Source organism: Callospermophilus lateralis, chromosome 10 (assembly GCF_048772815.1).
Source record: "Callospermophilus lateralis isolate mCalLat2 chromosome 10, mCalLat2.hap1, whole genome shotgun sequence".
NCBI lineage: Eukaryota > Metazoa > Chordata > Mammalia > Rodentia > Sciuridae > Callospermophilus > Callospermophilus lateralis.
The window spans coordinates 78,262,595-78,290,581 of NC_135314.1; the positions used below are offsets into that span (position 1 = coordinate 78,262,595).

A 27,987-nucleotide genomic window follows, 5' to 3' on the forward strand; every position below is an offset into this window, starting at 1 on the left:
TTGGAAGGTTTTGCCTGAGAGTTTTGGGTTGCATTTAAATCAATGACCCATGAACACTTTGACCACTGTGTCTAGGGTTATGTTTTGTAAACACACAGTCCTTTGACTCAAATCTGACAATATCTCATAAGTCCTAAAGGAACGTGAGCCCATTCATGTTCATACAGAAAGAAAGTTTGAAAGCATTTTCAAGTTTTTATGGCTCTACTTTATATTTTCTTCAAATCATATGTTATTGACAATTTGAAGGAGATGCTATCAATAGTTAAAAAATAATAAAACCTCAACATAGTTTTCTTGTCAATCAACAGAACAGGGAAATGAAAGAAAAAAAGTAATCTAATTAAAGTAAAAAACCCACAGCCCCTCCCTACCTGCCTTGGTCCCCATCAAATTAGAGGAAGTTCAACAGAAGGAATGAGCTTAACCTGGGGTTTAGAGAAAGTGTCTGGACGTCTTTTGGGGCTACCACTCACAAACTATGTGCTGTTGCTTCATAGTCCAATTTATGTGACATACAAACACAGGTGAGCAAAGAAGATTGAAGGACACTCTGTTCTAGAAATATGGGTCACAAGATGAATGTCTCCTCTTGAAATCTTTAGGCTTTCCTCCAAACGTTGTCACAAGGTTTGGTTTTGGCCCTGGCCAGGATCTTATGTGGGTAGGTAGGCGGAGTCCTCTTGGTCTTACTTGGCTTTTGCGGTGTGACTTTCTGAGTTCACTGCTATTTGTTCCTCAATTTTTAGTGCTTTGCTATAATTTTAGATAGTCAGAAATGCCATAAACTTCTCTTGTGGACAAGCACAAAACTTCACCTAAGTTTTTATTAGTTCAGGAAAATATTTTAAGTTAGGAGTGTAGTAATGCACAAAGTCAACGCAGCACCATGCCTTCATTACTCTGCCTTCACTCTGAACACTTTAATTTTATGCCTACAGAAAATATTTTATGAATGCTTATAATGCTCATGGAATTTTGGTGTGCATACTTAAACAAAACTCATTTTCCTTTTTTTTTAATGAAGAATGTTTGGTTCTTGGTTACAAATCTGTGGTTTAATTTTTTTAATCCCTTAAATTAATCTTAATGTTTTCTTATTTCTAAATATTTTTCCTTTCAAACACACTTGGACTTCTACATCTTATCATCATTTTCTTCTTAGATTTGCATAATTCACATTTCCTTCTGTTTAGGCAGAAAGTCTAAATCTAGGTTTTTGTAATGTTTTCATTTGATAAGCATCTATTTATTACTTAAATTCCTAAATTGCCCCGAAAAAGGAATTAAGGTGACATAGAATAGTACATGAAATATAGTAGAATGGATTCAATTAAAAATAAGAAAAACTAGCAAAGGAAAGCTAATAGTGGAAAATTCAGATGAGGCCCAGAGTGAGATCAGTACCCAAATGCTCAGGGTTTTTTGCAGTTTGGCTTGGTGCTATGCCCCTGTTCATTTGTTCATGAGGTTCAAGTCCCTCCTCTTTGTAGTCAATTCTCCAGTGAAACTGAGTGTACAGGTTGTGTATGCACAGGCATAGAAAGGCCTGCATTTTAAGGAATTGGCTCATGTGAATATGGAGGCTGACGAGTCCAAAATCTGCAGTTCTAGTGTGCTGGCAGAAGTTCCTCTTGCTTGGGGGAGGTCAGACTTCTGTTATGTTTAGAACTTCCACTGTGTAGATGAGGCCTGCCCCCATGATGGAAGCCAAACAGCCTTCCTTAGGATTTAAATATAAACCTCTTCCAAAAATACTCTCACAGAAACATCCAGAATAACAAATGTTTGGTCACATATCTGGGCACCATGCCCAGCCACGCTGACACGTAACATTCATCGTCACAACACTAGAGACAGTCGTTTGCCTTCACCCTCCATCTGACTTTCTTTTCCTCCCTCCATGCCCCTTTCCATTTTCCCTAACCCACAAAGCTTCAATTAAACTTCACTTTACTCCTTTTTTTTTTTTTTTCTCACACATTATATGGGAGATACTCAGGATTCTAGAGGGGCTGTCAGACCATGAGCTCCTATTTCCTGGACTGTGTGATTTCTTCTCTCTTTTGGTGGCCAGTGAATGCTTATAAATAAGCTTCTGGGCTCTCTTGTTTTTCCAGCTGAGCTCTCCTCCAGTGGCCCTGTCTCCCCATCCTCCATACCCCCAGCTCTTTATAAAAGTTCCTTACATTATTTACAGGCCCATCATGAACCATTTCTGCTGAAGGGTTTTACAGTATGAATTACCTTTCCTACCCTAGACCACATTTTCTGGGTGCTAATGAAGCCTGTACAGGGTTCTCTTTTTACAGGATCTCGGGATCGTGACTTTAGCAATTCCCTTTAGCAATTCCCTTTTATCATAAGGGAGAGATAAGAACAATCCCTGGAAAGAGTTACTCGGGGTGCAGTGGACCAGTCTGTCTTTGCTACGTTTGGAGGAGCTTGACTTACCACTGCATTTCCTGCTGCCCTGAAGACTAGGAAGCCAAGACCACAGTCAGAATTGTGAGAATCACTTGTCCTCCCTGGCAGGCTTCTGAAACTTGTGAGGAAAAAATCTAACTTTTTTTTTTCTCCCAGAGGGAAAACAAAAACAAAAACGATATAAAAATGAAGCAAGTCATAAAACAACAATTAAAAACACCCTCTAATGGCAGAAATTCAAATATCCATATTGTGCCCCGTTCCTACTTAACTAGGGCCTTTAAATGCAAAATGGTCATTTCTGAAAGCTTTTATAGTATTATATGATCTAAGACCAGGTCTCAGTCCAGTCAAAGCTATGTGATCTTGGGGACATCTACTCATAATTCATCTGTAAAACAGAGTGGCTAATGTGTACCTCAAAAACTGCTGAGAGTATGGAGAAGGATTCTGTAACTTGTTAAATGCCGTGTGGACATTAGGTACTGAGGGAAATCAGTTGAAGCCATACTCAAGGCATTAAAACAGGTGATGAGATATGTATACATAGAAAACTGGACATATGATTTGTAACTACCTTAAAGGTAGAAAGAATGTGGAGACTGGTAAAAGGAAAGTTAATGAAGTTCATATGATCTCTCCCCTCCCGGTGGGAAACACATGGGCATGTATGTTTACATCGTACAGACAGATGCATCAGAATGTTGCTTTTCATGTTCTCTGATCACCATAAAAATACTGTTAAGTAATTGAGTCATCTGATGAAGGAATTTGGCTGGAAAATAGCCAGTGAAAATACCTATCAGTGATAGGTAGCTAGACATATATCAAAATATTAATATATCCATTTTTATATGTACATATGTTTTATTTGGGAAGAAAATAACAGTTACCCTTTGTGTGTTTTAACTACTTCAATTAGTATGAACATCCCACCCATTGTTCAACTTTTTCATTCTTGTTGTTCTTTTTCTTTGCGGTGGGTGCCCATTATAGACCACCTTAGCTTAGCCAAAAACATCATACTCGTGACAGCATGTGAACCTAAGCCACATCAAAAGCGGACAAAATAACCTATTTCCTGGCCCTGCTCAGTCTTCTCACCCTGAAAGTCTACCCCAGGGGCCCCAAACACTCCCACCCATAACGACCTCGACCTTACTCCACCTTGAACCCAGGCATTTTTCATATCTGTACCTCTCATCTGACTCTCCCATGACATTTAGCAACATTATTTATCTCTTTCTAAATTTAAATTTGCATTTAAATACTCTGTTTCCCCTCACATCAGTAAATACTAATAGTAACACTAAGTGAGGGGCGACCTTGTGCCAGGTGTGTTCTAAAATTATAAGTTAACATATTCAATAGATGAAGTAATCTTGAGGGAGTTGTGCCCATTGCATGCATGGGGAAAACTGGGATGTGAAGGATGAGGTGTTCTCAATGATACAGAGCCAAGTGTTGGCCAGAAGAACTCTGGCTCCAAGGTTTCAACTCTGGGCATGGAATTACCAAGGCTCAATCATAATCAGGCCCTCACCCCAAGCTCAGCTATCATAGCCTCAACATGGTGTGCACTCAATGAAGGATCTGGAAATATCTATTGCTGTTGCTCTGTGAAAACAAATCCTATAATTGTGGAAACAAAGTAAAAAAGATTAGAGAACTTATATTTTATGACTATTATTTTTTTAATGTTCTCATCCTTTTTCTTATTAAATTGTAAAGGTTTAGTTTAAATCTGATTTTTTTACTGAGTTCAGAATTAAGAAATACTAATAATATGGAGGTTTTTGTGGCACTGATTTTTTTTCAGTGTCAACCTCTGATTTGATGATACAACTAGAGAAATAAGGATAGAAACTCAGCATTATGCAATAAACCACTTCCTGAATCTGTTTATTCATCTACTTGCAGTGTTTGAGCTATACTCTTCTCCACTTGTAGGATCATGTACTTACAACTGTGTCACTACATGGAGCATATATATTGCAGAGCACTGAAGAGTATGGACTTGGCAACCAGACTTTAAGGCTTTTTTTAGAAGTAGAATTGAACAGAATGTCCAATTTAATTTAACAATGTCCCAAACATTTAATTTAACAATGTCCCAAAGCCTAAAGTGGCATGAAGGATTTCTATATTAATATATGGAAAGAACTTGGAACAGTGCCATGCACAGGATAAGGGTTTACCATTAATATTACAATTGCACAATTTCAGGAAATATACTCAGTTCAGTTCAGCCTACTGCAATGCAAAACTTCAATTCAGTTCATCCTGAAGGGTAACAAAGTGAAGTCTCTGTTTTCACAGGGTCAGCAAATCTTACCTTTGGAAGGGAATTGTTTTAGTCCATTTTCTATTGCTGTAACAGAATTCATGTAACTAGATAATTTACAGAGAAAAGAAATACCTTTCTTGTAGTCCTAGAAGCTGAGTAAGTCCAAGGCCAAAGGGCTACATCTAGTGAGGAGTTTCTTACTGGTGGGGGTGTCTGACAGAGTTCTGAAGCAGCACAGAGCATCACATGACAAGACAGAACAAGTGTACCAGAGGGAAATTACATTTATAACAAAGCCATTCCTTTAATAACATTTTAGTCTATGAATTCATTAATCCATCAATCTGTTCACAGGGCCAGAATCCTCATGACCAGATCACCTATCAAATATCATCAACTTGTGACTTTGGGGATCAAGTTTCTAACACATGAAATTTGGAAAACACATTTAAATCATAGCAAGTATATTTGAAAGTAACATTTCTTTCAAATATTGCTAATATAAAAGTATGAAGTAAAAAATAAAGTCATACATCACTAACCACTCTCACTTCTGGTTCTGCTATCCACTGACAGATCTTAAATTCTTGCAGAAATTTCTCACTCTTATACATGTAACTACATATAAATGTCTATTTTTACAAAAAAAATACTGAGGAAAACCTATTATAAATATGTAAATACATGCTTTACATATTTTATAAGGGCATAATCCATATATATTTTTTTCCTTTTTAATGACCCCATAACAGTACATGAAGTAAAAAAAATTATTTAATCAGTAACTTATTAAAGAATATTGCAATGCTTTCTCCTTCCCCCATCCTTCCTTTTCTTTTTTCACCCTTTCTTTCTTCCATACTGTGGTGGCAGTGAAAAGAAGAAGGCCTCCAATCAGCCTTATCTCCTGGAATCCAGGCCCCTGTGTATTCCCTTTTCTTCTTGAATTGTAACAAGAAGAAATTGTGGAAATGGCAATATATGGCTTCTAGGACTAGGCCATCAAAAATATGGTGGCTTCTTCTTTGCTTTGTCTTAATGGAAATCATTTAGCATGTCACGGGGATTCTCTCATAGTCATACCGAGAGGTCTGTCGGGTGAGGAGCTGAGGTCTCCTGCAACTTGGCAGCACCATTAGTGAGTGGCAATGGAGGGGGATCTTCTAGCTCCAGTAGGACCCCCAGATGACTGCATCCTCTTCCTGGACATAGACTATAACTATGTAGTTCAACTACTGAGATGTGGGAACTCTATGGGATAATAAGGCTTATTATGGTTTTATGCTTTTAAGTTTTGGGTAAATTTTTAATGTGGCAATACCTTACTATAGACAAACAATGCCACAGTGATCATCTACATCTACTTGTTTTTGTCAGAGTATGAGTTTATAAGACAAATTTTTAGAAGTAGAATTGAACAGAATGTCCAATTTAATTTAACAATGTCCCACAGTAAATGAGTGGGCTTCCCCACACAAACCCTCAACATTGCAGCTTGCTTTAAAATTTTGTAATTTTATAAGTTTAAAAAGATTTTTTAAAACAATTTGAATTTATTTGTTTTGCATGAAGTTGAGCATTTTCCCCACATATTTTTGGCCACTAATTTCTGTTAACTGCCAATTGATGTAATTTAATCATCATTATAATTGGATTGCTCATTTTTTTTCTTGTTAGTTAAAGCTGTTAGTGTAAGAAAATTAGTCCTTTTAATATGTGCATGTTTTTTCATGATTGTGAGTTTTTTATTGTAACATCATTTATGTTTTTTTTTTCAGGTAGAGGATTTTGGCTTTCCATAGTAATAGATATTTTTCTTTTAAAAATATTTTCAACTTATTAAAAGATTTATACCACATCTAAAACTGTTAAGGGAAAATTTTCCATATTATCTTCTGATTTGTATCTTACATGTTTTTTTTTTTTTTTTTTTTTCCTGCTAGCAATGATGACTGGAATGTCTAATTTCAATCTAGCAGTGAGGCTTCACTGAACACAGAATTAGGAAGAAAGGTGTATAATTGGCTTTTGTTGGCTTGTAACTGCCAACTCTAGTGCACCACTGTGCAAGACATATATTTTAACGTAAGGGATAAGGGAGCTCCATGTGTTTCTTCCTCTCCTCCTCTTTCTACTCCTTCCTTCTTCTTCCTTCCTCCTTTTTCTCCTCCTCCTTTTCTTTTTCCTTTTTTTTCTAACCAGCTCTAGCAGATGCTGAAGTGCATGTGAGACTCTCATTAAAATAGGTGAACCTTTATTTTAACATAAATTTATTTCCATTGTATTCTTACTTAATATAATATGTATATAAATGCAAGCTCTTCCTTCAACATAGATTTTTGCTGTTAAAAAAAATAGAAACCTTGAAATCTCTGAGAGGAGACAAGTCTTCAGCAAGATGTGGGAATGGGTGGGGTGGAGAAAGGTGTGTCCCTTAACTCATATCGTTGCTAGAGTTTCTCTTTAGGTCTTCAGGTTCCCCACCTGCATCTTCCCATAGATTTTAGGTACTAAATGCTCTCATGGTCTGCATGTGTGTCTTGTTCTATTTTTTCATTTTCATCTCCCATTAATAACTCTCCTCACAGTAAAAAGATCAGTTGTTATAGGGAGTGAGGGCAATGAATAGGTAGAATGCAAAGGATTTTTAGGACAGTAAAACTGCTCTGTATGCTACTATATTGGTGGATACATATCATTATACATTTGTCCAAACTCCTAGAATATACAGCACAGAATGAACCCTAAGGTGAACCATGGAATCTGGGTGATATTGAAGTGTCACATAGGCACATCAATTGCAACCCCACTCTGGTGGGGATAATGATGCAAAGGTTATGCATGTGCAGGAGAAAGGGGGTTATAGGAAATCTCCATAGATTTTGCTCAGTTTTGCTGTGAACCTAAAACCGCTCTAAAAATTAAAGTCTATTGTAAACAACAAGGAAACTCTCAGATCCTTTTTTTTACAGAAGTGCAAATGACTGATTAAAGAGTCAAAGAGCTACCTCTCCTAAGGGCCTTTGTCTTTTAACAGGGAAGAAATCTGTAAAGCTGATGGGCTAAAGTTCCAGTTCTGGTTGCATGTAGGTGTGAGAATTTATGGTACTTGCAGCTTTCCCATAGATCATAAGGAAAGAAGGGGAGCCGACATGAGAGGAGGGGGAAAACAGAAAGAGCCAAGGGTATGGGTTCTGGTTGTGGCTCCATCACTTCCTGGCTGAGTGATCTTGAAAACTCCTTGAGACTCGTTTTTCTCACCTGAGTAATAAGCTGAAGATACAACATCCTTTCGGTGCTTTAATGGGCATAGGTTGAAATGACATATGAGAACATGCTTCATTAACTGGAGGAATGCACACATTTTGGTTATTAGTCACAAGATAGATGTACTTTAGAAGCCTCCAGACTCCAGACTGGAAAGGGGTCAGTTTGCCTGGATTCCATCAATTTTGCTCTGCTTTCCCATTGTCTTGGTGTCTCAAAAACTGGAATAACATCTCATTTTTAAAACTGGGATAATAATATTTCCATCTGGTTGTTTTAAGGATGAAATAGATATACTTATTTAGAAATGTATCTATCTCTCTATTCCCACCTCAGTGAATGCTCAAGTAAATCTATTGCTCTTTCCTTCCAAAATCCACAGGGTACAGCATTAACATCTGTCTCTGAAGTTTAGTTCAAAATCGATTACCCACTGCCCCAGGAAAGAAGTGATAAATGCCTTATTTCTCTTAGGGCATTTATCACTTGCTACCTCCCTGGGCTCATTATTTCCACCACTCATTCTTCAATTCTAAAAAAAAAAAAAAAGAAAAAAAAAAAGAAAAAAGGGCGGGGGGGGGAGTGAAAAATTACTGTCTATCCCTGAAGGCCCAACAGTTGAGTCTGTGAAATAAACCAACCATGGACAGAGTAACAGAGAAAAAAACACTTTAATTATGTGCATATTGATGAAAGCCTCACAAAACTTGAGACTGAAAGAAATGCTGCTGGTTGAAGTTTTAACAGTGTCCTGAACTAAAGAAAGGAGTAAGAAATTTGGGCTTCTGCAGGGAGGTGGGGACAAGTTATGCAAGGGAGGAAATGTATGGTGAATAAAGATTTTCTTTTCATATGGAGAAAAGTCTCTCAGGTAATAAAAACTGTCTCAGAACCCTCAGAATGGGTGACAGTTTGACAGTGTCTGAGTACAATGTGCCTTCAGCCTCAACTCTTGTGATGCTGTCAGTGCCTCCCATTATGAAATTCCTGGAGAGGGGACTCATGACAATTGAGTTCCTTTTTAGATGATTTATGTTTAGACAGATGAGGGAACTTCAGGAGAAGCCCCTTCCTATACCTTGAGGGAGACGGAGGGGTAAGAGACAAGAGAGCAGAAGCAGGTCAGAGAACTTTGTTCTGAGGTTTCTTCTAGGTCTTCCAATCTTCTCAAGATCTGAGTACAAGGCACACCCAGAGTGCCACCCCTTGGGTGGGCAGGTGACATTTGCCTTCGCCACTCTAATAAAACTGCATCTGTTTGAGAAGAAGTAAATTATAAAATGTTATAAATTATAAAATGTTCTTTGGACAGTTCAAAGTGGAGTGATACATTTAGAAAAGGAGAGAATTTTTAAAAATACAGGACAGGGAGCAATTCTGTTGTAACTTGCATTGTGCAGTTAAAAGCAAGGTGGGAACTAGAAAAACCCTGACCATTGGTTATAATTGTTATAGTTTTGAAAGAGGGTGTTTTTTTTTCTTTTCTTCTTGTGTGTGTTTTCATTTGCCACCTACCCTTTTGGGTGGAAATAACTTATTTTCTATGAAGCTTCTGGGTTTCTCAGGGGAGCACAGAGGTTTTGAACCTTGCGTGTGATTGCTTTCCTCAGTTCAGTACTGAGATCAGTCAGCAAATCACCCTTTGCTCTCCAGTTATGGCTGCCATCTCTTGCTTTCATGAGAAATGATAAAACAAATGACTCATCCCTCAGGACCCTTCAAGAATGGCACGCAATGCTCAAGCTAACCTCAGCCCTCTCTGTGAAGAGGTTCCAAAAACAACAACAAAAAACCCTTCTGAAACCCTTCTTCCAGAAATATAGGAGTGCATCTGGCTTCCTTCTCTTTTCTCTCTTGGTCTCTTATTTGGCTTTCTGGATTTCATTTAGCCTTTTGAAACACCAATGTGTATCGTTTTTGGTATGAATAAAAAACTGATACAGCCGGGTGTGGTGGTGCAGGCTGTAATCCTAGCAGCTTGGATGCTGAGGCAGGAGAATCGAGAGTTCAAAGTCAGCCTCAGCAACTTAGCAATGCCCTAAGCAACTCAGTGAGTCCCTGTCTCTAAATAAAATTAAAAAAGAGTTGGGGATGTGGTTCAGTGGTTAAGTGTACCTGAGTTCAATCCCTGGTACCAAAAAAAAAAAAAAAAAAAAAAAAAACCAGACTGATACAGTAACTGTAATTTTTCCCCTTTAAGTTTCCCTATGTAAGGACAGGTATTTTGAATAGTAGAAGAGGGCAGGTGTGTTCACTGTCTTGATTATCTGTCACCTTTTAGTCAACAAGTTCAATTTTAGAAAGATCTTTTTGCTTAGGCTGCACTGTGATTTCCTCTTCTTCCTGAGATAAGCTTTGCTTCAATGACTGTTTTCATAACCTCTGCAATGTTTTTTCCTCTGTTGTTTTTCTACCTTTTAAACAACAACAGTTTTTTTTAATACTTGGATGTGTATACAATAAAATAATTCTTAATTTGCAGGAGTAAAGCAAAATATGGAATCAATAAATGCCATCCTAACCTAAGCTACTTTTTAAACCAGCTTTGTGAATAAGCACTTACTTACAAAGGAGGTGGTTAGTCACGTGATAGGAGTAGGGGAGAAGAATTTTGGTTCTTTTGAACTTTTGTTATTGTTCATGTATGTATACCCTCTAGAAAGAAAGAAAACCAATAGCATTTTGGAGTAGTTTGACTGCTAACCATGTTCTTTGAGCACTTCTTCTAGTTCTTTAGAATTTAATGTCTAAATTTGGATAAAGTGAAGGACTGAAGATAAGAACTCTGGACAGGACAAGGGTGGATCAAGGTAGTGGCACAGGAAACTTTGATACCAGAGAAACTGGTTTAGTTCAGTACACAGATAAGAAAAAGTCAACTCTGGCTGAAGCATTTGTTTTATTTATTTTTGTTACCAGGGATTGAACCCCCTAGGGCACTTTACCAAAGAGCCACGTCATCAGTCCTTTTATTTTTCATTTGGAGACAGGTTCTCACTAAGTTACTTAGGGCCTTGCTAAATTGCTGAGGCTGGCCTAAAATTTGCAATCCTCCTTTCTCAGCCCCCTGAGCTGCTGGGATTACAGGTGTTGTGCACCTGGCCAGAGTGTGATGCCTTTTTAGAAGCAGAATGGAGCCTTCCCTTCTCTTTCTCCTCTGATTCTGTTTCCCTTGGCTGTGGGTCTAGCTGTGGGTCTCGCTGCCTTCCAGTGAAGCATTTGTCTTTTAAGGAAATAGAATTTTAATCAAGTGAACAGATAGGAATCTGTTCCTATTTTTTTTATTTTTTGTCTATACCAATTTATTTATTTTTTGTCTATACCAATTCCTTAAAATCACTCAAATCAAATAGTTTAGATTAGGTACCATGATGTTTATACTTTAGAGTAAGTCAATATACACAGCAAAAAAAATCGCAAGATTAAAGAAATGTCAAACTGGACCTAAGCTGTGTTCTATCAACCCTAATCCTACCTGTTTCAGATTGACCTAGGGTTGATATGACTGATTGCCCACCAGACAATTGCTAAAGTTTAGGAAGCGCCTGTATATGCATAGAACTGTGCCTGGTAGTGTTTGGCTTGGGAGTGTTAGTATGACTGAGATACCCTCCCATCATGTCATTATCTAAATGTCTTTGAAGCTCATCTCATGTTACATATTGTATATGACAAGTTTTGTTTTGTTTTGCTTTGAATATCTTAAATTAATTTAAAAAATGCCTCTCTTAAGCATAGACAATATTTTTTCTAATGTTGGTCTTACAGGCTTAATTTGCTTAGTCTTAAAGCATAAGACAAGGAAGTGGAATGAATATACCTGCCATTTGATATATTCCCTATCCCAGCTGAATACCAGTCTCACTAGGAAGTAAAGAACTCTGGCTTAGGCTGTAAACAATAAACCTATGAGAAGACAAATTGCTTTGCAAAGCATTTATAGTAAGAAGCATGGCTTAACTAAAGGTTAAATGCTAATTAGTTAAGACTAATTAACACAGGGATGTTACAAGATTAATAGGAGCAGATAAGAAAGAGAAACATTGTTTATTAGTAAGTTTGTAGAAAGCTAATTACAGGGGAATGGGATATTTCTATGTGGCTAGGATTTACTGTAATAGAGCCTAACAAAATGTTTATAGTGTATATTAATAACATGTTTGAAAACCTGAAGGGACTAAATGAGGGAGGAAACAGAAGCCAATTTCCTTCTGCCAACAGAGAATTTGGTGATAGACTCACAATCATATTCTACAATTTTCAGGAATTAGAAAAATTGATTAGTCACATTTGTTGAGTATAGGAATGACAAGTGGAAATACTTTGCCATGTATTTGCTAATCCAGGTTAGACTTTGTCAAACATTTGGCTTATTTTGGGGGGATGAATGTAATTAAGAGAATATATCCAATTGAAAGTTTTAAATGAATAAGTATACTAGGTAGAGTAGGACTCCATTAAGGTTTTCAGATTGCAGTATCTCTATGGTGAGAGTGTGGAAGTTTGGCCCCAATGGCCTTCTGAAACAATGCTGGGTATGTAAGAGAGGGCTTTAGAGCTATATTCCTTTCAGATTTAAATCTAGGAGTTTGGTCATGGGTTAAGTATATTCACACTAAGTATATCCAAAGAAAAAAAAATCAGTCTCTCATGTATTTAATTACAAGAAAAAGAACTAGCAAATTCTTAGCACTTTCCCCCCTATATCTTCATCTCTGGTAGAAGAATATATTTAAGGAATCATTTTAGACTAGTGTTACACTCACACCTATCCCACATCAAAAAGTCGACATTATTTGAAATGTGCATTGGCAGAAGAATTTTCTACCTCTGGTTTTTCTTTTCACTAGACTGGAGACATGAAGAGAAATGCTTCAGGAAGTATTTAACTAGCAAGGGCTGAGAGGTTTGCAAAATGCCTTGTAATGGCTTCAAGGGTATTCCCCGGATGCCCTAAGAGGTTGTTTCAAGCTGTTAGCCCTCTCTAGAGATGTACAGGGAACTGTAAACACTCTTCTTTCAGGGACTGGAAATTGTTCTCTCTCACTCTCTGTGTCTCCCATTCTTTTTTTTTTTTTTTGGGGGGGGGGTGGTGGTGGTGGTGCCAGGGATTGAACTCAGGGGCATTTGACCACTGAGTCACAACCCAAGCCCTATTTTGTATTTTATTTAGAGACAAGGTCTCACTGAGTTGCTTAGTTTCTCACTTTTGCTGAGGCTGGCTTTGAACTAGTGATCCTCTTGCCTCAGCCTCTGGATCTGCTGGGGTTACAGGCATGAGCCATCACTCCCAGTTCTCATTCTCTTTTGATATAGCTAAAACCTCCATTGTTACCAATCCCAGGTCATTGCACTTTCTCTTATAATTACCTGTTAGAAAGTCCCCATTGAATTATCAAAGCTTTGGCAAGCCAGTTGTTTCGTCCTGGAATCTTGATACATTTCCTAATATCATGAAAGACTATAAGAGACATTTTCAGTGTGAAGTAAGAATTTTAGAAAGAGAGAAAAAGGGATTGATTGAGATTCCATTAATGGATCACCCAACTTGTAACAGGTCTTTGATCTTAAACTTAGTAGAAAGTGGAATGTAGAAAGTGGATTAGCGGGCTGGGGATGTGGCTCAAGCGGTAGCGCGCTCGCCTGGCATGCGTGCGGCCTGGGTTCGATCCTCAGCACCACATACAAACAAAGATGTTGTGTCCGCTGATAACTAAAATAAAAATAAATAAAAAAAAAAAAAAGAAAGTGGATTAGCTATACGGAGATAACACCGAGTCTGATTGCCCTGTGTTATGCTTTGCCTGGGAAAAGCTTGGCTTGCTGTAGTTGGAGGTCTTTCTCCTCTATTTCCAAGGGGGATCATTTAATACTGTAACACTTTCCTTAGGAATCTACCAAAATAATTTTTATTTTCCTTTGTTAATGTCACTATCATTTCTACAGGGGTTCTTTTAATTTTTAAATTAACCTAATGTTTAAGATCATTGCAGCATGCATACCCTACTCCTTTGTAAAATTAGAATCAAAGTCACAGGAGGGTGGGTCATTTGAAACTATGTAATCCAAAATTCTCCCATCACACACAAGAAAATGGGTCTCCTACAGGTTCCTCACCAAAACTCATAGCTAGTGGTTATTGTGTATGCCAAATCTCATAAAACCCACAGCCCTGATTTCCTTGGTCCAATATTGCTGTCCCAAGACCTTGGACTTGACATACACTATTTGGAAGCCCAAAGACCAAACTCTTCTGTGAGAGACACTTAGTAGAATGAAATAGAAGAATACCAAAAAGGGAAGATGTTTTTATCATCTGCCGGAATTTTTTTAGGACTGTAGTTTCCCCAGGAATCATACATCAATCTAGTCCCCTAAAATTCCTTCCAGTTTTTTTTTTTAAATGGAGAAGTTATTTTGAGTCAATAGTCAAGGGGAGAGGTCATGCATGAAACAGTCAGCCTAGGAAAGCAGTTCAGTGCCTCCTCCAGGTTTGCTTTAGTCAAGCTATATTAAAAGTTGTGAGAAGTTTCCCAGAAAAGAAACATATATAACAGAATGTTAAAACTGAAATTTCAACCAGGCATCAAGATAAAATAAATGCAAAGCTCCCAAGTAGGTTGCTAAATTACAATATGTAGATGGAAACAGCATAATTTCTGAGAACACATTTCATATTTCTTGTATTCCGTCAGAAAATAAAGAGAAGGGTTTTGTGAGATTTCCTCAGGAGTGACTAGTAGCTGTGCTATGGGGCCCTAATCTTTTCCACTTGGAAAAGTTAGTACCCCCTACACCAAGCCCAGCAAATAGGGTCTTCAGTGGCACTACCTGGAGATTTTAGTGTGTGAAATATTTCCAACTGGGAAATATTGATGGAAAAAATTGGCTCTTTAGCATCCTGGTCATCAAGGCAGCAGCTCACTGCTACATGGGAGCAAAGATGGCTTATTGTTTCCCATGGACAATGGGTGGGTTGCAGGAGGTGGTAACTGGTTGTAGAGCTTTCGTAGAGGTTGACCAGAGCCTAATGCAGGGTGGACCTCCTGGTGATGCTTGTAAGGTATCACTCAGTCTTGAGAGTTGATGCTTCTCCTGTGATGCAATGAATTTTCAGACTCCTTACAAGAGTCCCACATGAGTCACCTTTACCATCTGCCGTACCCAAAGAACATGAAGTCACTCAACAAAGTAAGGACTATAAATCCACTTATCTTTTCTTCCTGCCCTCACCCAGGTTGTCAGATGAAATAAAAAATTCTCAGTTGCATTTGAACTTTAGACAAATAATGTATGTTTTTTTTTCTTATAAGTATGTCTAAAGCAATCTTTAGGACATACTCATGCTAAAAAAAAGTAATTTTCTATTCATCTGAAATTCAAATTTATCTAAGCATCCTATATTTCTGTTTACCAAATCTGGCAGCCTTATCCACACTCCACCTTTCCCTAAGCAGCTGGTGAGTAGGTGAATGATGAGGGGAAGGAAAGAACAGAAGTTGATCTTTATTTTCTGAATTGACATTGTGGTTTATGACTTCAAAACTCTTTCCAAAGACTAAGCTAATGGACCTTCCAAGTTCTTTGGGCAAGGGCAGAGAAAGATTGACCCACTGAATACATTTTAAAATAAATTTTAAAAGAAGTAGATAAGAATAAAACATGAAAATAGTGGGTTGAATCAGATCATTTTAACAATTCCTCCACAAATCCTCTTGTTAAGTGATCCAGGTCTATCTATTTAACTTTGTTTATTGAGTGGTTCTTCTCTGGGACCATAACTATTAATTTCTCTTTGAATTTGTGCTCTTCACCATATATTTTGAGAAATTTTATTTTGGTCTCTAACTTTGTGGCATATTAGAGATTGTACCGAATAATCTTCATAAACTTTCCTGGGGAATAGTGTATGAGTTAGCTCCCTGAGGTTTAAGTAAAAGAAAATTCAGTTTAAGTGGGCCTAAATAACAAAATAAACAATTTAAGTTAAGGTTCTCAGAAGGCATAGGTATAAGAAAGACTCCAGGATTGATTGATTTACAGGCTCAGCTGTGCCAACAGACGCCCAGGTTTCTATGTTTTCTGTTGATTTGTTTTCTTGGCTGTTGTCTTTACAGTCAATAATGTAAACCGTAAGACTGTATCTCCTGTTGTTAAAGAGGAGGCTACAAGTTTCACTGGGTCATGTGGGAGAGAGAGCAACTCTGACTTTGTATTCCTAACATTCTGATTGGTCTAGCACTTGCTCACCCTGGGCATGGGGGTATTGAAATGCTTTAAGTCTTTGTCTTGGGGCAGAGAGTGGGTTCAACTTTTGTCAAAATAAATGAGCTAGGTGAGAGAAAGGAGACAGATTTCCTGGTGGAGGGTTGGACAATCCTTTAACATTGTTAGAAAAAAGAATGTGTGAGAAAGGGAGCCAGATCAACCAAGTATCCACTAAAGCTAGAAATCTAAATTTCTGTCATTGACTGCATGCACGGGTGACCCCAGAAAATTATTTAATTTGTGTGCACTTGTAGGCACCAACCAATCCTGAAGGACATAGCTCTCAGTGCAGAACCCTGAATTCCAAAGGGCTCTTGTTTATAATGTGGTGATTGTTTAGCTGCTTAATGTTGAGGGTCCAAGGGCTCCTAGGAAAGTAGAGGACCATGACTGGATGGGGCACTCAGAGGACTTACGGCAGTAACTATTTACCAGTGTGAACGTCACATATCAACATTCTAACAACTTTTGTCATCATATGTATGCTAGTTCATTTTTTTTAAACACAACAAGATTTGACTTATAAATAAATTATTCATTTTTTTCTCCATTTGAAAAAATAGTGGGTTGAATCAGATCATTTTAATGATTCCACTGAGAACAATTTTTGTGTTGTATTCTGTAACAATTACATAAATGAACCTTTAATTCTGTTTAGCATGTACACTGTGATATGCCTGCCTTAGAATAAACAGTTGCTACACATTTTTTTTTCCGAGAGAGAGAGAGAGAGAGAGAAGAGAAAGAGAGAGAGAGAGAGAGAGAAGAGAAAGAGAGAGAGAGAAAATTTTTTTAATATTCATTTTTCAGTTTTCAGTGGACACAATATCTTTTATTTTATTTTTATGTGGTGCTGAGGATCGAACCCAGTGCCCTGCGCATGCCAGGCAAGCGCTTACCACTTGAGCCACATCCCCAGCCCTACACATTTTAAAATGCAGAGAACCAAATTTCCATTTGAAAGTTGGAACATTAAATTTAATTGAATTCATGTCTGAATTTAGTTGGATCTCAACATTGGAAATTTTCAAATATGTTGTTTCTACCAGTAGGAAGGGTTTCTTGTTGTTTCTTGTTTTCTGTTTTGCATATACAGCCATTTAATTGTTAAAAACCATTAATGCTGTTTTGACCCTAAAGGAAAGCAGAGAGGCATGACAGAAATAGATAAAAGAAAATTAGAGTTATATGGAGGTTATTCATTTACTTGAAGACAGGTAGTGGCTGTAGTGATCCATTCATAGCTGCTATTCTTGGCAGGATCACCCTTACCGGAGGGAATGGGGCGGGGTGTGCAGCAGGTACATTTACTCAATTCCCCATTGGGTTGGATGTTCTCAGAGGCAGGCGTTTTTTCTTTGGGGTTCCACCTGCCTGCTCTAATACTCCCTAAGAAGCCTCTTGGTTTTGCTAGTCTTCTTAGATGCAAAAATCAGGACCAGAGTTATAAATCAGGCAGAGTGATTGCCTAGCATGTATGGGGCCTTAAATTTGATTCTCAGCAATGTTCAAAAACAAAACAACGACAAAAGAAAACAAACAAGAAAAAAAAAACTTAAAAATATTTAGATGTGAAAAACACAGGGTAAGATTTTCCCCCCTAAAATAAACAGGAAATTAGCAGCAATGATGATGCTATTTCCTACTTCCCACCTTTTCTTTGTCCTCCCCTGCCCACCAGGCTCAAATCTGCTAACTATTCCAGAGGACAGTGTTGTGAGCAGCACGATTATAGGTTCAAGAAAAGAAAATTGCTGATTCTACCAAAAAAGTTGCATAGTATATTTGTGATATTTGGAATTTTGGGTCTGATAGAGCATTTTAAACATCTGCAGATCTATATTTGTGGATTTTTCTGTACTTTGTCATCAAAAATGTTGAAGCCAAGAAAAGCTGTTGACCTTTGAAGAAAGAAATTCTTGCCTATAGCTAGCATTTTCTCCTATGTTCTGAGCAAAACTGTGTCTCAGTAGATTCTTTCCCTCCCTCTCTTTATGTATAATTATATATAATTTCTGACTTAGTTGTATGTAATACACATCTGTGTTAATAATAGCTGAAAAACTTACAGAAACTTATAAGAAAGACAGAGTCACAGGGATATGCCCTGATCACCTTTTAAAAACATTTTCTGCTTTAGCACTAGAGATAGAGCTAAATTTAAAAATGTAGTTATATTGCTTTCAACTAAAATAGTTCTCAAATATAATTCATAAAATTTTCTCTGCTCTTTTCAGGAAATGCCAGTAAGGCAATATACTGGTTGTAATGTTTTCACAGCCATTATGGAGCTCATCTTCCAATTTCTTCCAATAGATTATTTGACTCCATAATATTCCTCTCACTTCCTCTCAAAAGTTCATAGTCATGTAAGTTACGTATTACCTAGTGTGGAATATAGGCCTGGAGTTTGTAGAAAGATGTCTGATACTCTAGTAATAGCCAGAGGCACCCTTGACTTCTACATGGTGATTATATCTATTTTTTGGATATAAATTCAGAAAAATATTTCATTTAATTAAAAAATCAATGTAACATAGAGAAGGATCTGAATGGGAATCAAGTGAAAGTTACTGCGTCATTTTTTTTTTTAAATCACAATATGGCTAAAATGATCTAAAAAGTTAAAGGACAGTGGTAAGATTGGTTCTAAAAGATGTGGGATTGGAATAGACTCTCCATCCCTCATAGTTACAACATTACCAGAAGCCAAAGAAATTCAACACAATGAAATAGAAATATAAACTTTTAATATTTAGTGGTTGAGAATTCTTCACTTTAATTTTAGCCAATGGTGTGATGTTTCTAGTATGTTCAGTTTAGCTCAACAATCAAGAGTGCCTGATATGGAACAAGAATATGGATATTCGAATGTGAAGACAGGGCTCCCCTCCCTTCCCACTGCTCTAGAGTTAGGGCAGTGTTCTCCTAACTGGTAGATAGACATGGCACCAGGTGACTTGATACTTAGGATGCAATGTGTTAAGGGACAGCATGGGGAAATGAAGATCTATTAGAATGCTAGAATGGTCATCACCATTTTAAAACTTTAAATGCATAGCAGTTCTCAAACTGTTGCTTGCTTTTAAGCAATTTAGATACTTGTAAGGGTGAAAGAGGTCCTTCCTAGAAAGAATCCAAAGATCATTACGGCAGGTCTCAAGCTTATGCTGAGGTTATACTCACAGACGAAAAGCATAGTACAAGGAAGAACAGCAGGACCTGTTCAGAATTTGTTTTGCAACAAATTTACTTCAGCTACTACTTTTATCTTATGTACTGCATTTTAAAAAATGAACTAAATTTTGGCTTCTTTTTCTTATTATAAAAATAATGTATGTTATTTTTGGAAAATACAAGAAATAATGAAAGAAAAAAAATGAAAATCACCTCTATCTTCAAATAGTGATGAAGAATGTTTTTGCTGAATAGGGTTCCAGTTATTTTTACATTCTTATATAAATGAAATAGTCATAAATGTGATCATCTTGTAGATACTCTTTTTTTGGCGGGGGGGTTTACCAGGGATGAACTCAGGGGCACTCAATTACTAAGCCACTTCCCAGTCCTATTTTGTATTTTATTTACAGATCGGGTCTCACTGAGTTGCTTAACGCCTCACTGTTGCTGAGACTGGCTTTGAACTCGCGATCGATCCTCCTGCCTCAGTCTCTGGAGTCACTGGAATTACAGGCGTGTGCCACTGCACCTCTTTTAGACTACTTTTAAAACTTAATCTTATTTAAATTTTTAGGAAGATTTTTTCCATTTCAGTTTATAGTGTTTTTAATGGCTGCATAGTTATTCAGTTGTAAGAATATATGCAGATCTTATTCAGTCAATTCTGGATGTTCAGGTTGTTGAAAAGTTCACTTTTCTACTTTTACAAACAACGCTGCAATAAAAATGTGTATATAGATATCTTTGCATATTGTCATACTTATTGTCTAGTATAAAATTCTAGAAGTGGAATTGCTTTTGATAGAGATTTTAAAAATTTCTTTAGAAAGATTAATTAAATGACGTTCAATAATCCCTTCTCATACTCTACGGTGCCAATCTTGGTTGGACTTAGTATTTAATGTCCAATTTCTTTTTCCAATTTTTTAGGTAGAAATTGCATTTAGTTATTTTAATTTGGCCATCTTTGATTATTTATCATATGAATATTTTCATAAGTTTATTTACCATATTTTTGATGTTTTAGTTATAGAAATGAAATCAGTATGATTTGAAATCCTAAGGACTGCATAAATTGTGGAGTTCTGCATTGACTTTTTTTCAATTCCTTACTAATTTTTCTGATTTTATACTGTTTTCATTAATGCACAAGAGTCAGGTCTGCATTTCATGAGTGCCTTTTCCATTAGAAATAAAGTAGCAGTTTCCATCAACCTTGAAGTCCTTTGAATTTGTATTTTTATTTAAGAAATAAAACCACAGGCCAAGTTTCATTTCTCATTTACTACTTCTCTACCTGAGTTGTCAGTTTTGGTTTTGCTCTAAACTGAGGGTAAAGGAGAGGGCATCTCATTAAATCACTGTATCTGGGCAAGGTTCTTGTAAAGTTATCTACTTTACTTTGCATATTTTTTTAAGTTTGTTGCTTCAAAATAAATATAGACCAAATGCTGTTTAAGATGTGTACTTGTGTTTAAATAATCTATTGAGTCTAAAATTTTTAAGAACAGTGATAGTATTTTCAGTTGGGGATGTCAATGTGAACACTTTAAGGAAATGCAACATTTAGGAAATAACCCTACTGAAATGGCAGTTACATGAAATGACTTCTATATGGACAAAGTATGGGCTTTCCCCTAAGCATTGGAAAAGACTAAAGAAAGTTACTTGACTTTAATTTTCTTTTCACATATTAGGCTGTTCTTGAGAGTCAATACTTCATTCTTTAATTAAACAGACAAGTAAGTATGTGAATTGTAAACTCCAGGAAGAAACAACTTCTACCTCTTTAAATATTAAAATCTAATAAAATGTTGGATGAATAATAGATTACAGGTAGTTAAAACTGATTGTGTTGCAGGGTACTTGTTTAAACTTTGAGTAGGAAATTTTAATCGATTTATTCTTTTTGTAAATATTGATATATTTATACATGTTATTATGTTTTGTGTTTTCTATTTGCTTTTTTTTCTTTGTTTTGTATTCTCCTTGAATTATATATTCTATCAGCTGGATATAAAATAGCCATATTTAGCTGAACTACTTACTTTAGTCTGAATATTAGTAACAAAATCCAATGTAAGCTTATTTGTTAGGCTTGTACATGGTATGTGTGTGTATTTGCGTGTATATGTATATAAAAGAAAGGAAGCCATTTTGAATGAGGTGACTGAATTATAAATTTACCAGTTACAATAAGGAGATTTAACAAACTTACAGCTGTCATAATGTATTGTGCACAAGAGATACTTTACATTCAGTTTCACGTGTGAGACTTTTAACGGTTTTCAAGGAACTCTACAGGTCTACAGCATAAAAAGCATAAACTCAAACCACTGACCCAATCCTTGCAATGAGGAATGAGTCACTTAGGTAGTGAGTCAGATCAAATGCTTAGGATTGACACCTTAATTCAACTTTTATTTTCTATACATCAGGCAGTAGCTCTGGAATTTTACATGCTGCTAAATCTGTATGGAGTAGATCATATGTTATCATGGAATTGGCAAATTTAGGGATTTATGAAGGTTTTGCAATCGACAATTATTAAATACAAAGGGTCTTTATAAGTGAAAGAGCAGAGTAGCTTGCTGAGGTCTTTGTCACCTTCTATATTCTGCCTGATGTGTAATTAAGAGCAAATAGCAAGAGCGCATTTATTGATACAGATCACAAATACGCCAGCAAGAAGAACTTTTTCAACTTTACTGTGAGTTGATAGTAAGATGGAAATGAAATCTTAATAATCAGAATTGATAGGAACTCAGATAAAAATGTTAAATTTCTTATCAATGTTGATAAACATGAAGTGTTCACTGATGAAGCCACATTTTGTTAACCTGGGTGCAGTTGGAAATTAGTTGATTATTGAGTCTTTTTAATTAGCAAATAAGAAAATCACTAAATAATGTCAAACTGGTGACATCCTTTACTAGGTATGCAAAGACTCATAAACATGATATGAACTTGTAACACAAATGCTTTAAGTGGGACATTTGTGTAACTTAGCCCCAATTCCATCACATAATGCCAAATCTACAAGTTTCATGTATTTAAAGTACCTTTGGATCTTAGAGATTTGGTATTCAGATACATGAACTAAGAATTTTTTAGTTTAATAATGTCTTCAGAACTAACAGAATACTTTATCTCTCAGTGTTAGGTTAATAAATGTACATTTTATATGAGTTTATATTTTATTCAGTCCTAAGAATCTTTATTAGTAGTCTGATACATTGGATGAACAAAGTAGAAGTTCTTTTTTTGCTTTTTGATGTTGTAGTTTTATCTTAGGATGCAATTCTCATTTATCAAGTTCATTTAGGAAATGTAGCTCTGTTAAGAAAATGACAAAGACAATAAGAGGGATGAGGGCAACTCATCTTAAGGTATGTTTACATCTGTGATATAAAACCTGGTCACTGGTAATGTTGCTTATCCCTGCACACTTAAATATAAATCCTAGTCATTACTGCTTACTCCTGGAATTGATTAAAAACAAAGACTGTTAACTTAAAGAAAAGAACCAGTTTTTACTTGCAGGGGGAAATCCAATGCACATCAGCCTTTGTGGAAGGCAAAAGGGAATTTGCAATAGCCAGGAACTTTGCTAATATTTCACAAATATATTGCTATTTTTTTTCCTGATGGCACCTCATTTTCTAACGAGACAGGAGCCATCATGTTGCTAATAGCCTACACTGATGGCCTGAATTTAGAAATAAATTTGCAATTATTTTAGTATTGCTTGGCTTTTTTGAATGAGCTCTGTAGGAAAACGGAGGAGGCTTATTCTGCTCTGGGGCACACACACCCAACGAGTCATTTTTCACTTCTGAGATTGCTAAGGAGAATAGAGAGTGATTTGAGGAGTTAAGATGAATCATAGAAAAAGATTTCTTCTACTCACTTTACCATCATGCTGTGCATTTCTGCATCTATTTAAAAATTAACTTATGACACCTTATTATAGATTACTCTCAGTCACGCACATAGCTTCCCTTTAAAACCATTACTATAACTTCTGTTCAACACACAAGTGGTTTTGACTTGTTAGTATGGACAGATCACAGGACTCTCCAGGAATATCAGGTTAGTTTTAATCTTTCACTATGGTCAAAAAGGGATAAATGTGTGCTTGTGACTGTGTGTGCCTTGATTACATTTATTTGAAAATTATCAAACAAAACTTTGCCCAGGGCTTAGAGGAGTGTTCTGGGAAAAATAAATTCAGGGAAAATTATTTAGGAAATGCTTCAGAGAAGACTATTCTTCTATATTTGTCATTAAGTCCTGGAGTAGCTTTGGAAAGCATTAGCAAATAACAATAGGTAATGTTAATCTGTAGTGCTTTTCTTTTAAAAAAAAATTTACTTTTTTAGTTTTTTTAGGTGGACACAATATCTTTATTTTATTTTAATGTGGTGCTGAGGATTGAACCCAGGGCCTCACACATGCCAGGTGAGTGCGCTACCACTTGAGCCACATCCACAACCCTGTAGTGCTTTTCTTATTAGACATTCTCTCTGAATCAATAAATTTCATTTTGTTGTTTTTCTAAGTTTGGAGGTAATCTACAAGGCATGATTATGTTAGAATATCAGATTGATATTTTGAAAATTCTTGGCACCCAGTGTTGATTTGTTCTATGTTGACATTAAATTGCCACAAACTAGCCCTTGGAGCAGTTTGAGATAAAATTCTTGAAATTATAAATATATGTCCATGCTTCTACATATATCTGCATCTACATATGTATGTGAATTAAATTCATATTAAACATGGAGAAATATTATGGTATTAAAACATACAAAAATGGCACACAACTAAAAATTTATAATAAACTCTTTTTTGAGTGAGAGAGAGAGAGAGAGAGAGAGAGAGAGAGAGAGAGAGAGAGAGAATTTTTAATATTTATTTTTTAGTTGTTGTCGGACACAACATCTATGTTTGTATGTGGTGCTGAAGATCAAACCCGGGCAGCACGCATGCCAGGCGAGCGTGCTACCGCTTGAGCCACATCCCCAGCCCCAATAATAAACTTTTAATGCTACAAGAATATAATTGCATGTCATAGCAATATGAATACTGTATCCATATGATACACAATAACATACAACTCAGCCAAGATTTCAAATTTTTTCTATCAGAGTTATACTATCTATAAAATATTACCTATTTTTCCTTCCACAATTGATACATTATGAATATAAAATATACTAAGATTTTTAAAGCACATAATTACCATATTTATTTAATATATTTTTTTATTTGGCTGCACTTTGATTATTACTGGCAAAAACAAAAGGCATCAAAGTAAGACATGTTCTCAATATTTGTTAAATGAGAGTGATTAAACATCATTTGATATTCTAGACTGGGAATTTTTAAGTAACAATAATTGATTAACAGAAATTCAGGTGCTTTATATGATAAATATTTACTCAATATTTAAAAAGATTTTATTTATATTTATTAATCTTATAATATCTTTGAGAATTCTATAGACATAAATATTCCCTGCTAGGTATGAAAGATTAAAATGACTTTCTCAATGTCCCAACATTAAGAATGAAGTTAAAACTATTAAACTAGATTTTCTAATTTTCCAACAAATATCTGATTGAATCATTTATTTTTTAAAGTAATATTTCTAAAAGGCAATAACTTTCATGGTTAATGATAGTGCTTTTATTGATTGTTTTAAAGAAATGTATGTCTACTACCTTCTATATTTTATTTGTGTTTAACCTTTGGAGATCTATTCACTTATTTTAAATTCAATTTTGAAGTTTTCCAAGAAGCTTTGCTTATTTGATTTACCCTATCTTTTTTCCAATAATCATAACTTATTAAAAGGCTGTTAGAATATTGGTATTAATGCTAATTGAGTATTAAACATAAATACTTATAAAATAATATTTGTATAGGGCATTTATATCTCTTTTTAAAGAGAGGTTTAAGAGAAATTAAAAAAATTAACCAATAACTGTTTCAACTTCTAAACAGGTTATGATATAAGACAATGTCCAATATTTGAGATTTCACTTAACGTGAGAGATACATGGGATAGAATTAAATTGCCTGGTCTCTGCAAAGATTCTTAAGTTTTTCCTTATTTCTAATCTAATACTTAGAAATAAAATGGTAATTCATTTGGGTCATCAGTGGGGTAAAAACAATCTACTCTTTCCTTTACTCAAAAGATGTTTACAATAGTATACTTGCTGCTGAAAAGCCTTTTCTGGTTGCTGATAATTACATGTTATCCATCTTAAAGTCTTTAAAAGGAATATGGGTATCTAATGACTTGTTAAATATTTTATTAGGTAAAGAACCCAAGAGGGTTTCTAGATTTGGAAAAATGCATATAAAAACACTGATTACATTTGTATACATTTTTCAATTTGAATCATCCTGTCTTCCAGTGTTATTAGATTTCATCTTCAGATTATATCAATCAAATGATGCTATAGGGAATGTACAGCATTAACATTTTAATTGAAAACAAAATAATAATCTGTATGGGGGTGGCTCTAAGTATTTGTCCAGCTCTAATTATATTAGTAGTAACATTGTCATTTGATGACTAGACATCAGGTAATTAAAACATAAAATTAAAGCAAAGTCAAATCCTAACTTATAAAGGCAATGAAAATAAAGAGCATGGCATAACCCCATTAAAAAGTTACTAGAGCATTATAACAACATGCATTTCTAACAATATAATATGCTTACTTTTACTATATTCTAGATGACTAGAGCATTATAACAACATGCATTTCTAACAATATAATATGCTTACTTTTACTATATTCTAGGATTTTAGTGATAAAATCCTAAATCATAAACACATTTCAAAATGATTTTTCCTCATGAGCTTTTTCTTGACAGTACAAAGCTATTGTGAATGGGCATAGGATGAAAGTCTATACTGGAAGATGATGAAAAATTACTATAACAGATTTTAAAGACTGTGGCCAGAATATCTTAGTAACTTGGGAACAATCAATTACAGAGAACAGGTCTACTCTATATTTTGTTACCTACACTGCCACCACATTTCTTACCAGATGAGTGTGGGCAGAATCTTTTAAAGGTAATATGAAGGGAGGTCTGGTTGAAATATCACAGTTCTTGAGAAAAAAAGGCGATAAAGTACATTAATAATCATGAAGACAGCAACTGGTCCAAGCAGGAGCCTTTATCTAAGAGTTCAAAGGACAGATGAGAATTGTATTTTGCCTTGTTGACTTGATTCAAGGTTCAAATAAGGTCACTCAGCTGAAAATACAGTATGTGACTTATTATATTCACAATGTATTTTGGTGTTCATTCTAAAAATGAAATCTTCCTTGGATTTAATCAAGCAATATGAATCTTATCTTTAATGCTTTTCTTCTTTGTTGCTGATAAAAATTATTCCTGACGAGCACCAACAAGTCTTGCAATGTCACAACTCATTTTAGAGTGACACAGACCTCTTCCTCCTTCTAACAAAATCCTCTGTGTGAATTAAGTTGGAAAGAGCCTTAGTGAGGTGACTATCTGATGTCTCAGTGCTGCTCCCAAAGTCATAGTTCTTCAGGCAAGGGCACAGGCAGCGAACAACAGCCCTGCGGATGTAGCTGTCAAACACATAGTAAATTACAGGGTTGACACAACTGTTGGCAAATGCCAACGGCCCACTCACCTCCATGCCCCGCTGGAGAAGAGCTGAAGAAAAATGGAGTTTTGGCTGCAATCCAGAAATAATGGCCAGGAGCTTGAAAGTATTAAAGGGTAGCCAGGAGAAGACAAAGGCTGTCACGACAATAAAGATGATCTTTATGGATTTTCTCAGCTTTTTGTTATGCTTTCCTGATTGCTGGTAATGGACACACAGCTTTCTTGTGATGCAACAGTAGCAGGTTACAATGCTCAGCAAGGGGACAAAAAAAGTGAATATCAAGGTTACCAGGGCCCATGTCAATTTTGCTGAAGTAGCCCTCTTCTCAGCACAGTATGGCTTACCATCAATCAATGTGAGCTCCCTGGACAAAACAGTTGGTAATCCCAGAAGGCAGGAGACAAGCCAGACACAGGTACAGACTCCATATGCACAGTCTCTTCTTCTGAATTTCCTGGATATGGCTGGACACATGATGGCCAGGTACCGGTCAACACTCATACAAGTGAGCAAGAAGACACTGCAGTGCATGTTGACTGAGATCATGTAGGAGCTGCCTTTGCACAGGAAGGAGCCTGTCCTCCACAATCCTAGAGATGCTTCCTTATCCACCCAGAGAGGCAATGTGACAAGGAAAATGAAGTCAGAGGCAGCCAGGTTGATGATAAAGATGTCAATTAATCGTCGGCTGCCACGTTTGAAATACAATGCCCCAATCAGGATGAGGTTCCCCAATACTCCAGTCAGGAACACAGCTGTGTAAAAGATGGGAAGGAAGACAGATGTGTAAGGAATGTGGGAGTGGGTCTCCTTGCCATCAGAGTTTGGACTGGTAGCATAGTAATAATCCAAATAAACCGAGGTTGCTTCTGGGTCCATCACTGAAGAT

General features: G+C 36.1%; 1 protein-coding gene across 1 annotated transcript; it reads right to left on the bottom strand.

Annotated features, from left to right (window-relative positions):
- Nucleotides 1–9,205: 9,205 nt before the first annotated feature.
- Nucleotides 9,206–27,977, bottom strand: Gpr15 (G protein-coupled receptor 15). The gene is made up of 2 exons (XM_076868357.1): nt 26,500–27,977; nt 9,206–9,235 (listed from the first exon to the last, which is right to left on the bottom strand). Exon 1 carries the CDS (start codon nt 27,975–27,977, stop codon nt 26,895–26,897), a length of 1,083 nt encoding a protein of 360 aa, XP_076724472.1. The 3' UTR covers nt 9,206–9,235; nt 26,500–26,894.
- Nucleotides 27,978–27,987: the final 10 nt, after the last annotated feature.